Consider the following 21,881-nt stretch of genomic DNA (forward strand, 5'->3'; position numbering starts at 1 on the left):
CAATAGAAACCCAACCTAGTTGACTGGAGATCCCAAGATCTAGGTTCAAAAGGGACAACATAAATGTGAAATACTCGCGAGTAACACTGAAAGAGTCATTTTCTTACCCATTCCTAAGTATCAGTGTTGCCTGTCAGGTGATAGGATAAGCGATGTTTTTAATGATGCCTATATTCTTGTGTAAACAAGTGGGGTACGTCAGGGTACTCTTCATAGGACATCACCTATGTGAGTGTAGAACTGATGCCGGTTCTATGAGAATGTCTTAAGGCGGAATTCTCTAAAGCACTCATGAATCCAGGAGTTGTCCAGGGCCGAAAAGGACACAACCAAAAAATCAAATATGTACGGAAGAAGTTGTGTGTTGGCTATTGTATCGACTTACTGCGAAAATTGAATAGTTCAAGACATCATGTTCACTAATCAATTAGTAAGTCCGGTAGTCATACACTAAGGAAGGTTCAAAGCCAAAAGCCACCTCTCCTGATGCAACAACTTCCATTTGAACTCTCTTAGTTTGTATACATTGTCAGTTTGCATAGTCTTCATATAGAATAAATTTTAATTCATGTGGGGGATTGTTGGCAATTTGAACCATTGCCTTGGTTGAATTAAAATTAAAAGAGACACATCCCTGGGATCATGTCTTTCCATATAGATGTCTCTCCATATAGTCACTATCATCTCTATATATACATAATCCAGATTTCATTTTAGATATAGAAAAATCAATTAGTTTTCTAAGTTTAGAGTTTGCATTAGAAGTCTAAGAAGTTAAGAGAGTTCTTTACTTATTTGGTTCGAAGTTTCTTGAAGAAATAAGTGATGCGCTTCAAGAAGGTAAGACTGTTTTATTCTGGGAGACTATTCGTATATACAACCCGGCTTAGCACCATTGCGGGACGAATAACGTCTTAAGGAGAGAGTATCCAATACTCGACTCAGTCATAAAATTATTACTTATTCTTTTACTTATTTGCTTCTATAATTTGTCGAGCGGAATCATTATCGAATTGTGTATTCGAGAAGGACAATTAAAACTAATTAGTCCAACATATTTTTGGTTGCTCGCTACCCTTTCTCCCACGTGAGACTATTCTCACAAATCATCTGTTTGGTTTTGTGTTGCTTATGTCGTCCCCGCGTTAGAAAGAACCACACAAGGTTTGACATCCATAAGTAGGATTCTTGTGTTTTTCATAAACTTTTGAAGTTATTCTTCGTATTAATTTAACGTATTCCTAACTGTTTTCAATTGCTTCTTGTTTGATTGAATTTCTGAACTCTAGGGGTGTGTCCCCGGATGTTCTCATGTTTGACCAAACATGTCATCTATAGGTTGATCTTGAAATGATTTTTTAACCTATGTAGCGATACTTCGTTTTCTTTTATGCATTTTAACTAGTCATAATCTGTTAATTTGGTAGACTCTCATCTTTCTCAAAATTCTAGTTTGTCTTACTTGTCACCTGGAAAAAAGCAAAATGCGGACATGGGGTCATCGTAGGATTTGGTCGATGGTGTTTAATTTTCTTAGTTATTTTTTGTGTTAAGAGCTTCAAGAGCTTGATCAAACAGATCCAATGGTAAGATTCGTTTGATCAAACATATCCAAATTTTAGTCTGTTTTAGAGATGTTTTACATCTCACATAAAAAAAGGTCGCGGCTTTGGGGAATAAAGAAAATTCTCCGGGGAATAAAGACTTTTCTTAAAACTAGTCAAATAAGGTTGACTTTTATGTTTCTTTTTTATTGCTAAGGGGCTTCTAATTTTAGAAGATGCTATAAAAAAAGACTCCTTCATCTCATCACCTCTCTACCACCTCATCATCTTCTCCGGCAAAGGTCGTCGGCCGACCAGTTTTCCGGGCAGCGACCTTCAAACATAAAAAAAAAAAAAAAAAAAAAAAAAATTTATCTCTCTTCCCCTCTCTCTCTCTCTCTAACACTCCGGCGAAGGGAGACCTTCGCCGGAGGTCCGGTCTGTCCACGAACAGACCGGATCTGTTCGTGGACAGACCTTGGAGGTCTGTCCGTGGACAGACCTTGGAGGTCTGTCCGTGAACAGACCTTGGAGGTCTGTCCGTGGACAGACCAGACCTCCGGCGAAGGTCTCCCTTCGTCGGAGTGTTAGAGAGAGAGAGGGAGGAAGAGAGAAAAAAATAAATAAATAAATAATTTTTGTTTGAAGGTCGCCGGCCGGCGACCTTCGCCGGAGAAGATGATGAGGTGGCGAGAAGATGAAGTGGCAGAGGGAACAGATGAGATGGAGGAGAACTTTCAAAAAAATGTATTCTGTATTCTCCATTAAAATTTATTCCCCGGAGAATTTTCAAAAAAATCTGGATTCCCTCGAGAATTTATTCCCCGGAGAATTTTCTTTATTCCCCAAAGCCGCGGCCTAAAAAAAAGTTACATCATAATCATATAAACATAAGATCTTTAAAACAAATTGGTAGATCTATTTGATCAAACAGATCCAAATGATGATTTGTTTTTCACATCACATAAAAAAATTACATCATAATCATATTAACAGAACGTCTCTATAGTAGATGGGTAAGTTTGATCAATTATATCCAAATGTTGATATGTTTTAGAGATGTTTTACATCTCACATAAGAAAAATTACATTACCACATTAAAAAAATAAGGAATCAATATTTAAAGATGAAGTTCAAAGAAGAAAAGAGAGATGAGAGATACTCAGAGAGTCTGAAGATGAAGAGAAAGTGTTAGAAGAACCAGAAAATGAAGAGAGGTACGAGAAGACGAGGGAGTTTGAAGGTTGGAAGATGAAGAGAGAGCACGGGAAGATCTTAAGATAAAGAGAATGTGAGAGAAGATAAGGGAGATGGAATCAGGAAGTAAAAGGGTTATGAGGGAGTTTAATTAGAAAATGTGCACTTGTTAGGGTTTTAATCAGACGCCCCTTTGGATCCAATAGCTCAGAGTCTCTATTGAAGAGACGTGAAATACCAGTAGTTGGATCTAGACCTATACATGTGGGCTCTCGGGCGGTCATTTATTGGGTTGTAACCAGGCAGACTACATGGGCGGGTTCTCGGGCAGATTACAACGAGTTCTTAATTACTGGGTATAATGGGTCGGGACTCGGTAGCAGACCTTACCCATGTCCCGCCTGTTTCAACCCATTATGATTGGCCAGGTGAGCCCGTAACGGGTTCCTGCACCGTTTGTGTCGTCACCTTTAGGTGCGAGTTCCTGCACCGTTTCCCAAACCGTAGTATACCAGCTACCTTCTACCAAAATGGATTATGCCCTAAAGAGATATTAGAGAGTAAAAAGAGGATCAGATCAAAACATCAAAGTCGTCCAAATGGCTTTGTGCCGAAAAGAGAGATATTAGAGAGAGTGAGAGAGAGGAGGATCAAATCAAAAAAATTAGAGAGAGATATTAACGAATGGGAAGAGGAAAGAAACATTACCTTCAACTTACAAGGTGATCCTTTAAGGGGGACTTTATAGGGTCTCCCATTATTGTTAAAAGGCCCCATCCCTTAAAATCGCCCCCCAAATCGGTCATTTTGGTTGAAAGGACCCCTCTAAGAAAAAACACTCCCCCTTGTCTAGTTTGACTTAACGGAAAAATTAGCGCCATTAGTCAAAGGTATTCCACCCAACAGAAGACCAAAAGATTCAAAACACTCTCATTCCTCTTTCATCTTCCTTATAACCTCTGTTTCATATTCTCACTCTCTCCCTCTCTCTAAAATCTCACCACGAATTCAAAGTCATTTTAATCTTCATTTCTCATTCATTCTCTCTCGTTCTTTCTCCCTCTCTCTTGTTCTTTCTCCCTCTCTCTCGCTCTTTATCTATGTCGTTATGTTGTTCAAAACATAAAACCGTAGGTTTAGTTTCTTTCGATTTTTTAGAACAACATTGCTTGAATACTTGAATCTACTGATTAGCTACACAAGGAAGAAAATTTGCGGACCTTATTTGGAAGTATTTTGTCTGGAAGTGGGTGAATATCAAGAGATGACGAAAACCCCCAATTTTTTCAGGTAAACCCTAAAATCTTACCGTTTCATGGTTTTTATTCAATTTATTGTGTGTTGTACTGATATTCATGATTTTTATTCAATTAATTGTTTAAAATTACATTGGATATAGGATTTTTATTGTTTGAAGAATACCTTGCGGTCGCACCAGACTGAAAAGCTACTGTGCACCATTACGGTGGGCTCGAGCCGTAAATGACACATTTTACGTCTCGAACCCACTGTATAATTGCACAATAGCCACTGGTGCTCTACGGTGGGCTCGAGCTGTAATATATCCTGCTTGTGGCTCGAGAATAATCTCTTTCAGTGTTAATGGTGAGTCAGTATGACTTGAGTTTTTCATTGAACCTATATCTTGAGATCTCCAGTCAACTAGGTTGGGTTTCCGTTATAATTACTCATTTACTTTAGGCTATAGTCTCATTCCCCTTAATAATAATTGCATGTTATTGACATATACTTTTACTAGTTGGATCATGTTATGTTGTCATTCACCTCGTTATGCATGCATAATTGATTCGCATTATCAAATTTTATAGATCAATCGTTTAATGGTAATATTGTGCCAACGCATGTACGATGACTTACCATATTCCATTTTCAAATATCCTCAAAGAAATCCATTCTTCTTATGTTTTCAATCTCAACTGACATACATTATGTTGATTTCGACAAACCGATTAGATATTCATTTTCCAACACTTTCGACTTCACATTTGTATCTCCAAAATTGCAATCAAAGTTGCTCCCAAAAGCATCCACTAATTTATTTATTTTTATATCAAGTCATTCACTCTATTGTCCATGGACATAATCATAAATTACCAAAAAAGTTTTAGGCTCTTTCTAGATTCATGTTTAATATCAATTAATTATCACCCAACACCACCAATAATGTAGGGTTTGGAATCCGATTAGTTGCATGTTTCAAGTGTCCCTTTTCCAACTTTTACCTTTGTATTTTGTAGTATTTTCTAAGATAAGAAAGCTGTACTTATCTAATTTAGTAATAAATCCAGATAAAATAAAGCTGAGTCACCGACAGATAATATGAGAGATAAGCACACAATGTTCCAGCTTACTTACTACACGACTCTGTCGCCCCTAACTTTCTGCATTTTTTGGTGCAAGTCCTAAATAGCACGGAATATTAGGTATAGATTCATGATTTTGCTAAAAGCTATACTTTCTTAAGACATTATTATATGAATTATATTCCGGTCTTTACATACAATAAAATAGTGAATCACGAAGTTTGGGTTATAAATCTATGCATAGGCAGAAGATCACTGAGAGATAGAGAAAATATACACCGAAAGTTCAAAATAGCGGAAATGACAAAAATACTCTTCCGCACGGGGAAAATGATATAAGAAAAACTAACAAATATGAACAATTATTTAGGTTGTATGGTAGTTTATACTGTGTTAGATAGAGAAATAAAATCCTAAAGGGAATATGATCGTTTCGATCAAGAGAGAAACAAATTTTTGTCTATACCGAAACTTGTCAATTTTTTTTTTTATGTAATACTATACTTGACAAACGAATTCGTAAAAAAGGACATAATTAGTCATTGTTATAAATAGAGAAGCTGCAAAGGAGTATAATCAAATGATAAATGAAATAATCAAATGATAAACTACAAATATAGATTTATTCTTCTGTCAATAGTTTGCAATAGGTAAAAGTTGACACAGATGCACAAATATAGATTTATACTTTGTAGTTGTTTTCTTCCTATATTTTTCGACTTTTTGACTAATATTCCATTAAATTGTGGAGTTCTAGACTATTTAACCGGCTAGGCACATGTTCCTTGTGGCCCCATTACCAATAATTTCTTTAGGATTGTGTTTATTTTTAAGAATTCGACTACGATCTACGTTAGTTAGTCGTTACAAGGAATTGATGCATCATGGAGATGTAATAAGCACGATAACCGTTTAAAGCCTGACGTTTACAAGGAATTGATGCATCATGGAAATGTAATAAGCACGATTACCGTTTAAAGTCCGACAACAAAGAGGCCTAAATTTTGATGCCAACTCCTTCTACTGAAACTCGATCTCACGATCTCATGGACTTAAGCGGAGTGTCCAACCGTTACATCAAAATAGATAAGTAATTTAGGGGGGGTAGTGGAGCAAGACTTTCGCGGACTTTTGAGAGTCCGCGAAAGTCTGAGGCATTCAAATCCAGACATTTGAGAGTCCACGAAAGTCTGAGACATTCAAATCCAGACATTTGAGAGTCCACGAAAGTCTGAGGCATTCAAATCCAGACATTTGAGAGTCTATGAAAGTCTGAGGCATTCGATTGTATACAAAATATGTCCCAGACTTTGGTGGACTTCATAGTTTGATGAATTTGTGAAGGATTTGGGACAAATTTGGAAGCCAAAATGTCTTTCAAAAAACAAGAGACATTTGAAGTCCATCATGTGATCAAACAACAATAATAATATTAAAATAATAAATGTCTCCCAAATGTCCATCAATGTCCACAAATATTCACAGATGTTTACGAAAGTCGAAAAATATATTTTTGAAATGTTAGTATAAATATATTATTTCATGTGATTAAACAATAATAATATTAATATTAAAATAATAAATGTCTACCAAATGTCCATCAATGTCCACAAATATTCACAGATGTCTACGAAAGTCGAAAAATATATTTTTGAAATGTTAGTATAAACATATTATTTCATGTGATTAAACAATAATAATAATATTAAAATAGTAAATGTCTACCAAATGTCCATCAATGTCCACAATATTTACAGATGTCTACGAAAGTCGAAAAATATATTTTTGAAATGTTAGTATAAATATATTATTTCATGTAATTAAAAAATAATAATAATATTAAAATAATAAATATCTACCAAATGTCCATCAATGTTCACAAATATTCACAGATGTTTACGAAAGTCGAAAAATATATTTTTGAAATGTTAGTATTAATATATTATTTCATGTGATTAAATAATAATAATAATATTAAAATAATAAATGTCTACCGAATGTCCATCAATGTCCACAAATATTTACAGATGTCTACAAAAGTCGAAAAATATATTTTTGATTAGCACAAATATAATATGCATTACACATTTTGTCAATGGACTCAAGATCTTAAAATGTCCTCAGGACATTTTGTCTATGGATCAAATGTCTTGAAATGTCTATAAAGACATTTTGTCTACAAACTCTCAATGTCTTGAAAATGTCAATGACACATGTTGTCTATAATAACTCATCCGAAATGTGTTGAAATGTCTACGGGACATTTTGTCTATGAAAGTCTGTGAAAGTCCCGCTCCACTACCCCCTTTAGAGTAACCAGGAGAAAAGATCTAATAATCTAAGCAAAAGAAAATAAAAGATTATCCGGTGCAGGTGATTGCACACCACTCAAGAAACGGTAGAGAACTCGTGGCAGGTGCTTCCAAAGACGCACATAAACTGCCAATTTTTATGCCAAGAGAAATTACATGCTACAACCGATAGTATTTTTGAGCTGGATGAGTCCCTATACACACATGACTAATTTTCCTTTTTTTTGAAGAAATCTCATATTATTTATAAACACAAGAGATTACAAGGTTGCAACCATTGCTATAACATCGTAATTACTTGCTACGTTCTGCCCCAGTTTGTGACAAATTCTTTCATTTTTCTCTATCTCATTTTCTTTTCATCTAAACTCTTTTCTTTTCCTCGTCTTTTTCAATTATTCTGTCTCTCAAACAACCATAGTTATCTGTAAAAGAAGGAAACAAGTTCTTTTTTCTTTGGTAGACAAAATATGATTTTGCACATGTTTTCTTTGTTGATGTGTCTACTGACAACATGGTTGACGGTAAAAGAGGGGGCTAAATCTTTTTTCATTTTTTTGCTGTCTAAACCATAATCTTACATGTTTTTCCTTTGTTTATGTGTTTATTGATTTAAACAAATCTAGGTGGTGTAAGAATACACTATTGAAAGTATAAGAGGACTTGCCCCACTCAATAATCCAAACTAAGAAACTTTTCCGTTATAAGGGTAACTAAGTTATTCTCCTAATTTTAATTGTTATACGAAATTTTTTCAGTTAAAATGTTCTTAGGATTTTTTACTTTGAAATATCAAACAAGGGATAAAGTAAAAAATAAAACTTTACACAATGTGGTTATAGTCTTATAGGCGAATAGGGAGTCAAAAATGTAAAATGTAAATACAATGACATTTTTCATTTTTGTTTGGAATTTCGTTCATTTAGTCACTCGTCCTCCCATGTCTTACATAGAAAATCTATACCTTTTTATTTTACTGTCAATGTTTAGAATATAACAAATATTTCTAAAATCTATTATATGTTTCAAGATAGACAATTAGTCTTGCTTTCGAAAAATATAGGTGACTGATTGTCCAAATCTTGTCAAATTTTTGGGACTAATGTTAATTATAGACAAAATTACAGAAGAAAAAACCACTTATCAAAGGTCTAACACCGAAATCTCCTGGACTAAAATACCCTCCGCTTCTCGAAATATTGTGAATTTTCATAATGAATATGATTCTTGATAATGTATTACGAACTATCTTATTTTAGTCTTTTTCTCATGAGCACTCATAAATGTATTATGAACATTCATAACATTCATAATACAGGGTCAACATATTATGAACTATCATACAACCTAAATGGTTGTTTATGGCATGTTATTTCAAAGTACAACATTTTTTTGCATCATGTCGAAAATGCGAAGCGACAAAAACGTCATTTCAAATTCGTAGATTTTTCGCTTGGGTTTTGCCCAATGACAGTTTCACACTCGTTTGTGGTTTGAGAATGATTTTTCGGCCTAAGGCATGTTTAAAAATCTAATGTTATCTCCTTGTGTTCTTTGCAATTTTTTTTTAAATCAACAAATTTAAATGTTATAAAGAAACTGAGGAAATAACGTCACAATTTTGAATAGTTCGAAGTGAAATTTGAAAATAAAATAAAATATATTATCATAAAGTGAAAAACAGAAGAAAAATCAACAAAATGAAAAACATTGTTACTTCATGCACTACAAATTCACCCCCACAACCTCAATTAAAAAATTGTCATGCTAATTATTTTACTTTCTTTTTGTTTGACAAAAAAGAATTTAATTACAAATTTTCAAAATTAATCAAAATTAAGAAAATATCTTAGTTACAGCTATAAAAAAGAGTTCATTCATTTGCATTTTACAACAGATCAACTAAAATTTTCAATTTCAACAACAAAAAAAGACGAAAAGTTTTTGATGATGTTAGATTACTTCTCACTCCTAGCACCTCTAATAATTTCACCATTCATTTATCATCATTTGTGCTCAATATCTATTATTTTTTTAAGAATCTTAAAATTAACACACAAGAGTAGAATTTTTTTTTTAAGAATCTTAAATTAACACACAAGAGTAGAATTGGGAGTTAGTCTTTTTTTTTTTGAAAGAAGTGGGAGTTATTCTAGATTTCTTGAAAAGTTTTTTTTTTTTTTTTTGTAAAGAAAAACTCAATAGGCTCAAAAATATAATTCTTATTTTATCCTATTTTAGTGTTTGTATTAAGATACAACCACACATATGTGAGATAGATTCTGGATAGAAAATGATATCAACAGTCAGGATATTCTCACAATTTGATAAACAAATCTAAATAGAATAAAACTTCAAATCCTGACCGTTGATTACATTTTCTGCCCGAGTACTATTCTGATTTTGGGTGGGCAGCGGGCTGATCATTTAGCCTTAAAAATAAAAATAAACGTGTTATCTCCTGATATATAAAGATAGCTACGAACCTCAAAAACAGAAAACCACACAAAACCCTCAGAGAGGTGTGTTCTTCGTTCCCCGACTCACTCACTCACTTCTCCGCCATCTCTCCAAAATTTCCGGCCGATTTTTGACTGAAATCAGCTCGTTTTTTCTCTGAAGTTCGCCGTGAAGTTTTTTCACCATGGGAACAACTATCATCACAGATCTGTTTACACAGATTTTGATTCCAGTTTGTGCTGTAATCGGAATCGTTTTTTCTCTTGTTCAATGGTATTTGGTGTCTCTTGTTAAGGTTTCACCTGAAAGACAAACAGCTTCTTCAAACAATAATAATAACAAAAATGGTTATAATGATTCTCTAATTGAAGAAGAAGAAGGTCTTAATGATCATAATGTTGTTACTAAATGTGCTGAAATTCAGAACGCTATATCTGAAGGTGAGTTTGACGTTTGGATCTGATATTAGGTTTTATTAGATCTGGTTAATTTTGGTTCAGATCTTGCTTTTTTATTGAATTTATCTGTTTTTTTTGTTCAATTATTATGCATTTTTTTCATCGTCTTAAGCTTATAAGTGAAGAATTATGATAAAGTTTCGTTTTTTTTTTCTTGTTTTATGAGGTATTAGGGTTTTGTGATTCTTAGATTTGAGGATTATTAATTTTAGCTTCTATAAAGTTTGTCTTTTTCTTATTCAGTTATTCATTTAGTTCGTGCTTATCTTTATCTTGCCATATACGTTCATGACTCCTTTAAAAGTGGGATGAGTATCTGTAACTGATAAAACGTGGTCTGTTTGAATCCTGATTATTTGATATTATTAGGGTTTGACAAATGGTGTACTTTGATGATATAATTTGAGTAGTTAGTTTCACTCATATTTTTTGCTAACGTGAGTGTGGGTTCTAATCTAGGTTATAGGCTGTGTTCTTTTATGCCGTTTTCTTGTGACATAGTTGGGGCCACACCATAAAAAAGTTTCTTGGAGAAGGGATCCATTTTCTTTTGTCTTCTATTTTTGTACTTTTGAGTTTATGGTCTAGATTTTAGAACTATTCATGGTATACCAAGCAGAAATGCTTGTAGTACCAAATGATGTTATCTGATCTATATTTGATTATGTTTGAATCCTGTGTGCCATTTCATACTTGGGTATGTAAACATAATTGTTTCTTTAGATTTGGGATGTCTTTTATTGAGGAAGATTTCTTGTGTCATATAACGATATAACTGTGCTAGTTCACTGATTTTTATGTTATAATCTTTATTTTTTTGGATCTTTTCTTGAGGTCAGTTCTTCTTATTCTGGGTGTGTTTCATTGTTAATAACTGAAAGTGAACTTATGTGTTGACAGGAGCAACTTCCTTCCTTTATACTGAGTATCAGTATGTTGGGATATTTATGGTTGCATTCGCAATTCTTATATTCCTCTTCCTTGGCTCTGTGGAAGGATTCAGTACAAAGTTACAGCCTTGCACCTACAATGAACACAATATGTGCAAGTCTGCTCTTGCCAACGCTATCTTCAGCACCGTGTCATTTGTGCTTGGGGCTATCACCTCAGTGGTCTCTGGTTTCCTTGGAATGAAAATTGCAACTTATGCTAATGCTAGGACAACCTTAGAGGCAAGGAAAGGTGTTGGAAAGGCTTTCATTATTGCATTCAGGTCTGGTGCAGTGATGGGTTTTCTTCTTGCGGCTAACGGTCTTTTGGTGCTTTACATCACTATTAACCTCTTCAAGATCTACTACGGTGATGACTGGGAAGGTCTTTTTGAGGCTATTACCGGGTACGGGCTTGGTGGATCATCTATGGCTCTCTTTGGCAGAGTTGCTGGAGGTATCTACACAAAAGCTGCTGATGTAGGTGCTGATCTCGTAGGCAAGGTTGAAAGGAACATTCCTGAGGATGACCCCAGGAACCCAGCTGTAAGTAGTTTTCTCATTTTTTTTTTCTTTATGGGTTTTACCTTTTTAATGATATCTTCTCCAGTCTGAAAACTTCGTACTGCATATGTAATTTTCTTTGTTCATTCAGGTTATTGCTGATAATGTTGGTGATAACGTTGGTGACATTGCTGGGATGGGTTCTGATCTCTTTGGATCATATGCTGAATCCTCATGTGCTGCACTTGTTGTTGCATCTATCTCATCTTTTGGGATCAACCATGAGTTTACTGCTATGTTGTACCCTCTCCTCATTAGTTCCGTTGGTATCATTGTGTGTTTGATAACCACCCTATTTGCAACTGATTTCTTTGAAATCAAGGCTGTCAAAGAAATTGAGCCTGCACTTAAGAAGCAGCTAATTATCTCCACGGCTCTCATGACTTTTGGAATTGCACTTGTTAGCTGGCTCGCACTTCCCTCATCTTTCACAATCTTCAATTTTGGAGTCCAGAAGGTTGTGAAGAATTGGTAAGCTCTATCTGAATCCTGTCTTTGAAACATTTAACATCTATCTCCATTTCATATTGTTTTTTTTTTTCAATTAGTTTCTTAATCAACAAAGATGATTGGCTAATAGATAAAGTACCAATATTTGATTTGTTTTGTAGGGAACTATTCTTCTGTGTTGCTATTGGTCTATGGGCTGGATTGGTTATTGGGTTTGTGACAGAGTACTACACTAGCAATGCATACAGGTACTCTATATTAACAATCATTACCATCTTTTTTCATGCTACTGCTTGCTGTTACTGGTTCTTTATGAAACTTAATTTGTCTCTCTTTTTCTTGTAGTCCTGTGCAAGATGTTGCTGATTCCTGCAAAACTGGAGCTGCTACTAATGTTATCTTCGGTCTTGCCTTGGGATACAAGTCTGTTATTATTCCAATCTTCGCTATTGCTGCCAGTATCTTCGTAAGTTTCAGTCTAGCTGCTATGTACGGAATTGCCGTAGCTGCACTTGGAATGCTTAGCACCATCGCAACTGGATTGGCAATTGATGCATACGGTCCAATCAGTGATAATGCTGGAGGTATTGCTGAGATGGCTGGAATGAGTCACAGAATCCGAGAAAGGACTGATGCTCTAGATGCTGCTGGAAACACTACTGCTGCCATCGGAAAGGTAGTATTTCCACTCCGGTGTTGTTTGTTTTTCTTTATTGTCTGTATCTGACTTAGCCGAGTCTGACAAATCCGAATCGAGTAGTCTGAACCTATTAAATTCATAGGCAAGATAGTCATTTCAGATTACTGAAGGGCTCTTAGTCCAGAGTTAGTTTTTGTCTGACCCAAGACTCAATGAGCAGAAGTCGGCCATTAGGACGACTTACACACACACACACACACGTGAAATTTGACTAGTCAATTCTGATCTTGATTCTGACTGTGAAAGAGAGAAAACCAGCACTTGCTTACCCTTCTATTCTTGATCAATTTCTACACATTTGTCTATCTTGGTATTCGTTAGTTATTGACTGTATTTTTTGTAACAGGGATTTGCGATCGGTTCAGCTGCTCTAGTGTCTTTGGCTCTATTTGGTGCCTTTGTAAGCCGTGCTGGTATTTTGAGTGTGGATGTCCTAACCCCCAAGGTCTTCATTGGTTTAATTGTTGGAGCCATGCTTCCATACTGGTTTTCAGCTATGACCATGAAAAGTGTAGGAAGTGCAGCACTCGAGATGGTGGAAGAAGTCCGTAGACAATTCAACACAATCCCTGGTCTCATGGAAGGCACCGCAAAGCCCGACTATGCAACCTGTGTCAAGATCTCCACAGATGCATCCATTAGGGAAATGATCCCACCTGGTGCACTGGTCATGCTTACCCCCCTCATTGTCGGTACCTTCTTCGGTGTCGAGACACTATCTGGTGTCTTAGCTGGTTCTCTAGTTTCCGGTGTCCAGGTAATATCAATATTTGTATTCTTTATATAATTCAAACACTTCAGTAGTTCTCAAACTTCTGAAAACAACACCCCCTGAATTAGCTTTTCCACGTCCCTGTTTATGCCCTAAACCCTCTTGATCTCCTGTGAACATCTCCGAATATAATGTCCCTTTGTATGCTCTAGTTTTGTAACTCGAAGGGTATCCAACATGAATTTGACTATGTTTTTCACACAGGTCGCAATCTCTGCATCCAACACTGGTGGTGCATGGGATAACGCCAAAAAGTACATTGAGGTAATATTCCTTCACAATTTATTTTTCCGATGAAAGACTATTTATTTGTCTGTCGATTTTTCGTCATTCGGTCTATAGCATAAGGTTAATCTTTGTTTCATGGTAATTAGGCTGGTGCATCTGAGCATGCAAGGACTCTTGGACCTAAAGGATCAGACCCTCACAAGGCAGCGGTGATTGGTGACACAATCGGAGATCCTCTCAAGGACACATCAGGTCCATCACTCAACATCCTGATCAAGCTCATGGCAGTGGAGTCGCTCGTGTTTGCTCCTTTCTTCGCCAAACACGGTGGGCTTCTCTTCAAGCTCTTCTAGAGTGATTTCTCTTGGCGACTCAAGGATACGAACTGATGATGGTGGATTTGGGACATGAAATTTTTGTTCTTTTTCCAATTTTCTCTTCGTAGGTAAACTTACTTTTTTTGTAGTCTTCTCCATCTTTAATTTCTCCAAGTTTTTCTATATTTTTGTTAGGGGGTAGTGTCCTAATTGGGTCATGGATTCAATTTTAGCATTTATAGGAAATAGGAATTATCAGGGGTTGGTTTGTTCTCATTAAGTATGGATGGTATTTTGATATTTCGTTTTATGTTTTCAGTTTGTTTTGCTTACGTGATAAACACCTTGGAAATATTTTAGTATAAAATGTTATCTGAGGTCATGAAATCGAAGTGATCTTATGTGTAGTCTCTACAATTTAGAGTTTTTTTAATAGGACATTCTATTTTTAGAATGTTCATATCTTTAATTGTCTAACTCATTTGGGATTTTTAGGAAAATGAGATTGGGTCTCAAAAAAAAAACTCCCAATAGGGTTTGATCAACTAAGAAACTCTAGACCGGGGTTTTAGGAAGTAACCCTAGATCAAGGAGTTTTCCCATTTGTGAAGCCTAAGAGATTAGGAGGAACCTATCCAGGTTGAAGTTCAAGTTGGAATACCACCTCTAGATTGAAAGGCTAATGGATTCACTTTTGATTTTTGAGGAGAGTTTTTGGAGAGGGAGATGATGAGAGAGACATAGGATAAGAGAGAAAAGATATAAGATGAGAAAGAAAGAGAGAGACAGGAGGGAGAAATAGTGGCGGTGGCGGTTATTTTGAAGGGTCGTCAAAGATGGTAGTTAGTCAGCGGCGGCGCTTGTAAGTGTGAATTTGAAGGGTCGTCAAAGATGGTAGTTAGTCAGCGGCGGCGCTTGTAAGTGTGAAGAAGAAAACCAGTTATAAGAGTTCGGGGGAAACTAAATGAACGAAGTATTTCTTTTTTCACCAAAACTTTTAAAAAATCCATTGTTATTTCTAGGCATGCATATGATTTATTTTGGGATGATCAGAGAACCCCTCCAATTTTTGTTAGAAACGTCTTCCCCACCCCTTTGAATTGTTTTTTTTGGCCAGCGCTTTGGGGAAAGCTAAATTTTTAAAACTTTTCTGGAAAAATAAATTTTAAGGGAAAATAAAAAAAAACACTCCACCTCTCCTCACTCTCTCTTCACCTCTCCTCTTGCTCTTCTCCGACAAGGTCGCCGGCCGGCGACCATTAAAAAAAAAAAATTGCACTCTCTCCCTCCTCTCTTTTTAAAAAAACCTCCTCTCATTTAAAAAGAAACGTTTTTTTTTTTCTTCTCTCTCTAGATTTGATCTAGAGAGAGGATTTGTTGAAGGTCCCGAACAGGACCTTCAACAGATATGATGAAGGTCCCGAACAGGACCTTCAACAGATATGATGAAGGTCCCGAACGGACCTTCAACGGATCTGTTGAAGGTCCTGTTCGGGACCTTCAACAGATCCTGTCTCTAGATCAAATCTAGAGAGAGAGAGAAAAAAAAATGTTTTTTAGAGAGAGAGAGGAGGGAGAGAGAGTGAATTAAATTTTTTTTTTAATGGTCGCCGGTTGAAAAATTTTTCGGCCGGCGACATGTCGGAGAAGAGAGAGAGTGGTGGGGAGAGAGAAGATGAGGTGGAGAGAGAGAGAGCTGAGGTGGAGAGAGGGAGAGCTGAGGTGGAGAAGCTATTTTGGTTTCCCCTAAATAAAATTGTCAAACAAAATTGACCAAGTCTTCACACCCCGGAAACTATTTTGCTTTCCCCAAAGCGCTGGCCTTTTTTTTGTTGAGAACTTTGAATGGTTAAATGTGGTTTGATTTACTTTCATGAGAGGCCCCCAAGTTCATTGAAGTTGGGCCAAAATTTCTTTCAAAATTAGGTTCAAGTTTACCGAATCTGAGGTGTATGGGATAAAGTGCTCAAGTCCATTGATATTGGAGGACTTATGCCGACTTTTTTTGCTCGAATCCATCAATTTTGAGCCAAGAAGGAAAAGTTGGAGTGATTCTTTTCAGATGGGTTGTTGTAAAAAAGAAGAAGATTTAAGAGTATGGAAGACGCCAGCAATAACAATATGTGGAGGCACCTTTAAAACATTCCTTAGGGTCAGTTTGATGCGTGTGAAAATGTAAGTAAGAAAGTCGTTTTCGCAGGAAAATCAGTTTTCCGTTGTTTGGTTGGCTACTTTGGGTAAGAAAATCGATTTTCTAAGAAAAAAAGTGTGCAAATAATATAATTTTTTTCCCCACTTTTCGATGGGAAAGTTGATTTCTCACTCTCTCTCTCTCCCTCCTCCCATAACTCTCTCCCGTAACTTTATTTCTCTATTTCTCTCCTACTGTAACTCTCTCTGTTCATCTTTATCCAATTAATAAATAAAATCGAATTAATAAATAAGTTCAAATTCTAAATGCACCCCCCTTAAATTCTAAAGGCATCCCTTAAATGCCTAACATTTATATTGTTGGTAAAGGCCCAATTAATTTAATAAATAAAACTTAATTAATAAACATTTGTCTAAAGGCACTCCCTTAAATTCTAAAGACACCCTTAAATGTCTAACATTTATATATTGGTTAAAGCCCCAATCTATATAATAAAATAGGTGGATGGGTGCTGACTGGGACAAAACTCTGGATAAATCCAGCCGTCCGACCCACATCAGCACTGTCATCAACCATTGGATTAAGCAAAATCTTAGGTTGGCAACCGGGCGCCTATAGCCAATGAATGGACACATCTTCTCAGTTCATATCTTCTCCTACACATCTTCTCGGTTCACATCTTCTCCTCCATAAAACAATGGCTTCTCCTTCATTTAATCTTTCTGAATGTTCCAAGCTTCCGATCTCTTATCTCATCATTCTATGTGTCTTCAACAATCAAGGTACAATTTCTGAAGTGATTATTTTATTTGGATTTTATTTGGTGACTTATGATTTTTATATTCCTCTAGAAACAATTGAGGTGTTCGTTAAGTTTTCCTCCTTTAGGGTTTATGGTGTCTTTCTTTTGTTCTCTCGATTTTAGTTTCAAAGATAATGATTTTCAGTTGAAGTATTAATTTTTTTTCTGTTAGTAAATTGGGGGTTCCAATTTCTTGTGAAATGATTGGGTTTAGAAATATAGATCCACCTACCACCTGCATCATTTAGTAATTGAAATTAGAATATAGTGGGCTTATATGTTTAGTTTAAGTTCCATTTTTTGTTTCCCCCAATTTTAAAGTCTAAAGCAATTAATAGTTTGGAAATCCTTTCACATATTCAAGAGTAAGGATTTTAGTTAATAAGTAAATCCTGACTTCGTCTATATAAGTAAATCCAGTCTCCACTGCTTCTTCTCTATGGTTTAATACTCCTCTCTATGGTTTAATACTCCTTGAAGGAAGTAAAATCTGAAGTTTTTTCATGAAGTGAGCCTGAATCCGTAATTCCATCAAATGAACTCTCGGCAGATCTATCTGTTCATGAAGTTTTTTCTGCTGTCTTTAGATTAGTTAGTTTTTATATGTTTTCTCACTCTCTCACTCTTACATTACTAATGTCAACGAAGGAACTTTATGTAGTGCGAGGTCCAGTTGTTTGATAAAATTCCTCAATCAATTCAGAAGTGTTATTTCGAGGAACTCAAACCATTTTGCTTCTTTCTATTCTAAATTTAAATGTATTGTTTATTCTTATGTTGAATTTCATGCTATTGCATTACCAATAGTTTATTAGTGTAAATGTTGTGGAGATGTTTGACATATATTGTTTATACATCAGAAGATGCACCAGTTTACAATCTGTCACGAGCAATGCCTTCGACGAAGTGTTCAAATTGAATATTGAGCATGGTTAGTTTCTTTTCCTGGTTTTCTATCTTCGTGTTATATCAAAAGGGTATAAAGAGCTGATTTTAAACTTTGCTCTGGAACTTCTATGTCATTCTTGCTTTGATTGAATTTTAACGTTGCACTTCATTGAATAATATTACTCTGGCCCGAGCCATTGATTTTTTTTGCCATCACTTACATCTTGATAATGTTCTTGTAGGCGAAAACTTTCTTCAGGGATTTTTAATTAATGTATGGCCGTGAAGAGTAGTTTTTAGGACTTGCCATGTCGAAGATTCAATTTCAAGTTGGATGTATATTTGAGTAAGTCCTTTATCTGCTCTCTCTCCCTCCATCTCTATTTATCTTTGTCGCCAATTTCTCATGTTTTATGCTATAACTTTTTTGAGATCAAGAGTATATTGTACTCATCAAATGAGGACTTGAGTTTATGCGCATATGAAAATCTATTCTATCTCTAAACACTTATACATGTTGCCTACGTACAGACAAGTATTTCCTAGCACATCAGTTTTCATTTTAGACTTAGTATGTATGCATCTGTAGTTTTCTACTCAAAATGAATTTGAAATATGTTGTAACTCAATATCATATCTACCACTCGAATCTTTTTCGTAGAAAATAATTGTTTTTTTTTTTTTTTTTTCTGAATTTTGATTACTGTCTACTTTGTTCACGGAATTTCATCAATCGATGTAAGACCATCAAACGATAAATGAGAAAACTTAATTAGTTTTGGTAATGTGAGATTCAACACTTTATGAACCGCTTCTCTACAGTTAGCTGGGGTTAGACTCCAACTGGAAGCGGTATGACCCGCAGGCTGGAGCTAACTTCATGAGCTACGACAAACAATCGTTGTCTGTGTAATGTACATGATAAGCATATGATTTCATTTGTTAATTCTTACTAACAGGTTCATGTATGTTTTCTATGGTCTGATGCCCTTTAAACTTGTAAAACTAAAGTTGATGAGATTTGATGTAACTAAATAAGCTTATTGATCCTAATTGTTATAACTTTTACAAATCACTAAAGAGAAAATTTAAAATTTCAAGGTATCCATACTCCACTGTTTGTTCCCATTTGAAGCCACTTAAACAGATGAAGAGAAAATATGTGATATTTTACGCTTTAACAATAGTTTATTATTGTAAATGGGAACGACAAACAATCGTTGTCTGTGTAATGTACATGATAAGCATATGATTTCATTTGTTAATTCTTACTAACAGGTTCATGTATGTTTTCTATGGTCTGATGCCCTTTAAACTTGTAAAACTAAAGTTGATGAGATTTGATGTAACTAAATAAGCTTATTGATCCTAATTGTTATAACTTTTACAAATCACTAAAGAGAAAATTTAAAATTTCAAGGTATCCATACTCCACTGTTTGTTCCCATTTGAAGCCACTTAAACAGATGAAGAGAAAATATGTGATATTTTACGCTTTAACAATAGTTTATTATTGTAAATGGGAACGACAAACAATCGTTGTCTGTGTAATGTACATGATAAGCATATGATTTCATTTGTTAATTCTTACTAACAGGTTCATGTATGTTTTCTATGGTCTGATGCCCTTTAAACTTGTAAAACTAAAGTTGATGAGATTTGATGTAACTAAATAAGCTTATTGATCCTAATTGTTATAACTTTTACAAATCACTAAAGAGAAAATTTAAAATTTCAAGGTATCCATACTCCACTGTTTGTTCCCATTTGAAGCCACTTAAACAGATGAAGAGAAAATATGTGATATTTTACGCTTTACCAGATACTGTTGCTTCTATTGTAGTTGCAACTACAGTTGTAGGTGCAGCATTGCTTTAGAAGAAACAATTGCAGGTATTTCTCATGACACGAAAAATTATTCTTCTTCAAACTCTTGCGTTGTTGTTTTGGGCCAATGAACTCTATATTCACAGGATTTACTGATTTCGCTCTATTGGTTTAGCTTTATTTCAGTTTATTTGCTTTACTTTAGTTGATTTTGCTTCATTGCTTATTTCAGTAATTTTAGAAATTATTTCAATTTATTTGCTTTATTTCTGTTGATTTGTCTTCATTGTTTCAGAAACTAGAATAATGAAACTGATTTATTTTTGTTACTTCAAATTAGTAAAAGTAAATTATGTTGATTCACAGACAACAAATTTACTGGTTGTGCTTGATTTGATTCATTGACTCGAAAATTAGAGCATTAGAATTGATTTCTTTTTGTTACTTAAAATTAGTAAATAGTCATTTTTTTATTCATTGGCATGTACCCTGACCTAATTTTGTTTTCTAGATTGCTATGGGTTTTTTTACTTTTTGGCTCTTTCATTTCACCAGGACTCTTTCAACCTTCTGACTATTAGCTCTTTTCTTTCATCTACAGTCGGTGAGTTCTATATCTTTCTAAAATTTGTCTCTTTATGTGCTGCAATTTAGTAAATAGTCTTTTCTGTTGATTCTCTTATGTACATTCATTTTTTTTAGTGGTCTAATACATTACCGTAACTTGTGGCTTAATAATCTGGTTGTTTCTTTTGGAAGGAGAAATGAAGAAAGAAGGAAATCAGGTTGCGGATGCATAGTCGAGACCTCTTTGTTACTAACTTAAGGATTGTGAAGGTTGTAAATGATCTTTCGGGTCTAACTGATAAGGAGAAGCCGAGGTTTAGATAACTCATGGAAAATCAAGCTCTCCAAAGAAGACAATGTCAGGACTATGTCGATACATAACGATACAAACTTGAAGACCAAAAACGGAGAGAATTTGTTGGTATAGGAGGTCTACTATTTCATCAGGTTTCACACTCTATAATATAGGAGTTGAATCATATGTTTATCTTTGACAGGGAAGAAAGTCTGAAGGTGATCGTGAAGTCTGAATCAACAAAACAGGAAAAGTTTTTTTCTTCCATGTGCTTACACTTCAAGTTAAAAAATATCGTTAAACTATATTCTTTTCCGGTTGAATTGAATTGGTGTTTCATATGTATTTAGGTAACTACTCAATAATAATTTCCTCAACAGAAAAAAAAAACTACTCAATAATTCATTTGGTCCTACCCTTAAACTGACTGTCGTATGGTCCTAATATTGTGCAACATATTACACATAGTAATTCATGAATTAGACAAAATATAGATTTGCATTATGTTAGATTTCTTATTTTCCATTTCTGCAATCCTTTGGGAACCCATTATTTCTTCTTTTCGTTTATTATTGTTAACATTATAATTATAACCTTACAAAAAGTCAGTATTTTTGTCTCTCTAAACTTCTCCTCTCCATCTGGATAATTTTCTGTTTACATACGTGTGTTAGTGTGTATCATAAAAAATACATTATATGACGTTTATCGTTAACGTGTTTTGAACTTGGGAGAGTTGAATCACTTTGGATACTTCAGATAATAGTGTATTCGACGAATTTCGCCGTGCCGGAGGCACGGGCTATACTCTAGTTGATAAATAAAACCTAATTAATAAACATTTGTCTAAAGATACTTTTTTTCTCACCTTATCAAACACCTAAAATTTGGCTTTGAGGTAAGATATCCCTTTTCTTTCTAATGGGAAAGAAAACCGTTTTCTTAGTCATATATTTTCTCGCGTATCAAAGGACCCTTAGTTTTTTAATGTGTTTATGATAAAACTTAGTACTTCTGTAGAATTTTCTCACATTTGGCTCTAAGGGTGTGTTTGATTACGAGTTTCCCGGGGAAAATAAAAACACTTTCCCTAA

The 21,881-nt window shown here is 34.9% G+C and overlaps 1 protein-coding gene and 1 long non-coding RNA gene across 5 annotated transcripts; both read left to right on the forward strand.

Moving 5' to 3' along the window:
* The first annotated feature begins 9,904 nt into the window (after positions 1-9,904).
* Positions 9,905-14,643, forward strand: LOC147532197 (pyrophosphate-energized vacuolar membrane proton pump-like). Its single transcript, XM_086649544.1, has 8 exons — positions 9,905-10,278; positions 11,197-11,771; positions 11,881-12,260; positions 12,401-12,487; positions 12,585-12,915; positions 13,286-13,696; positions 13,916-13,975; positions 14,086-14,643. The coding sequence occupies exons 1-8, from the start codon at positions 10,023-10,025 to the stop codon at positions 14,290-14,292; spliced, it is 2,307 nt and encodes a 768-aa protein (XP_086505670.1). The 5' UTR covers positions 9,905-10,022; the 3' UTR covers positions 14,293-14,643.
* A 2,415-nt stretch (positions 14,644-17,058) lies between these two features.
* Positions 17,059-21,128, forward strand: LOC147532198 (uncharacterized). Of its 4 annotated transcripts, none has more exons than XR_015227164.1 (6): positions 17,094-17,190; positions 18,071-18,141; positions 18,341-18,444; positions 19,200-19,991; positions 20,481-20,529; positions 20,685-21,128. It is a non-coding gene; the product is annotated as an uncharacterized LOC147532198 (long non-coding RNA). The 4 variants fall into 4 exon arrangements; XR_015227165.1 differs by having other exon boundaries at positions 19,921-19,991; XR_015227163.1 differs by having other exon boundaries at positions 17,059-17,190; positions 18,341-19,991.
* Positions 21,129-21,881: the final 753 nt, after the last annotated feature.

This window comes from Eschscholzia californica, unplaced genomic scaffold, assembly GCF_041429995.1.
Source record: "Eschscholzia californica isolate CP2 unplaced genomic scaffold, dmEscCali1.0.p SCAF_6, whole genome shotgun sequence".
NCBI lineage: Eukaryota > Viridiplantae > Streptophyta > Magnoliopsida > Ranunculales > Papaveraceae > Eschscholzia > Eschscholzia californica.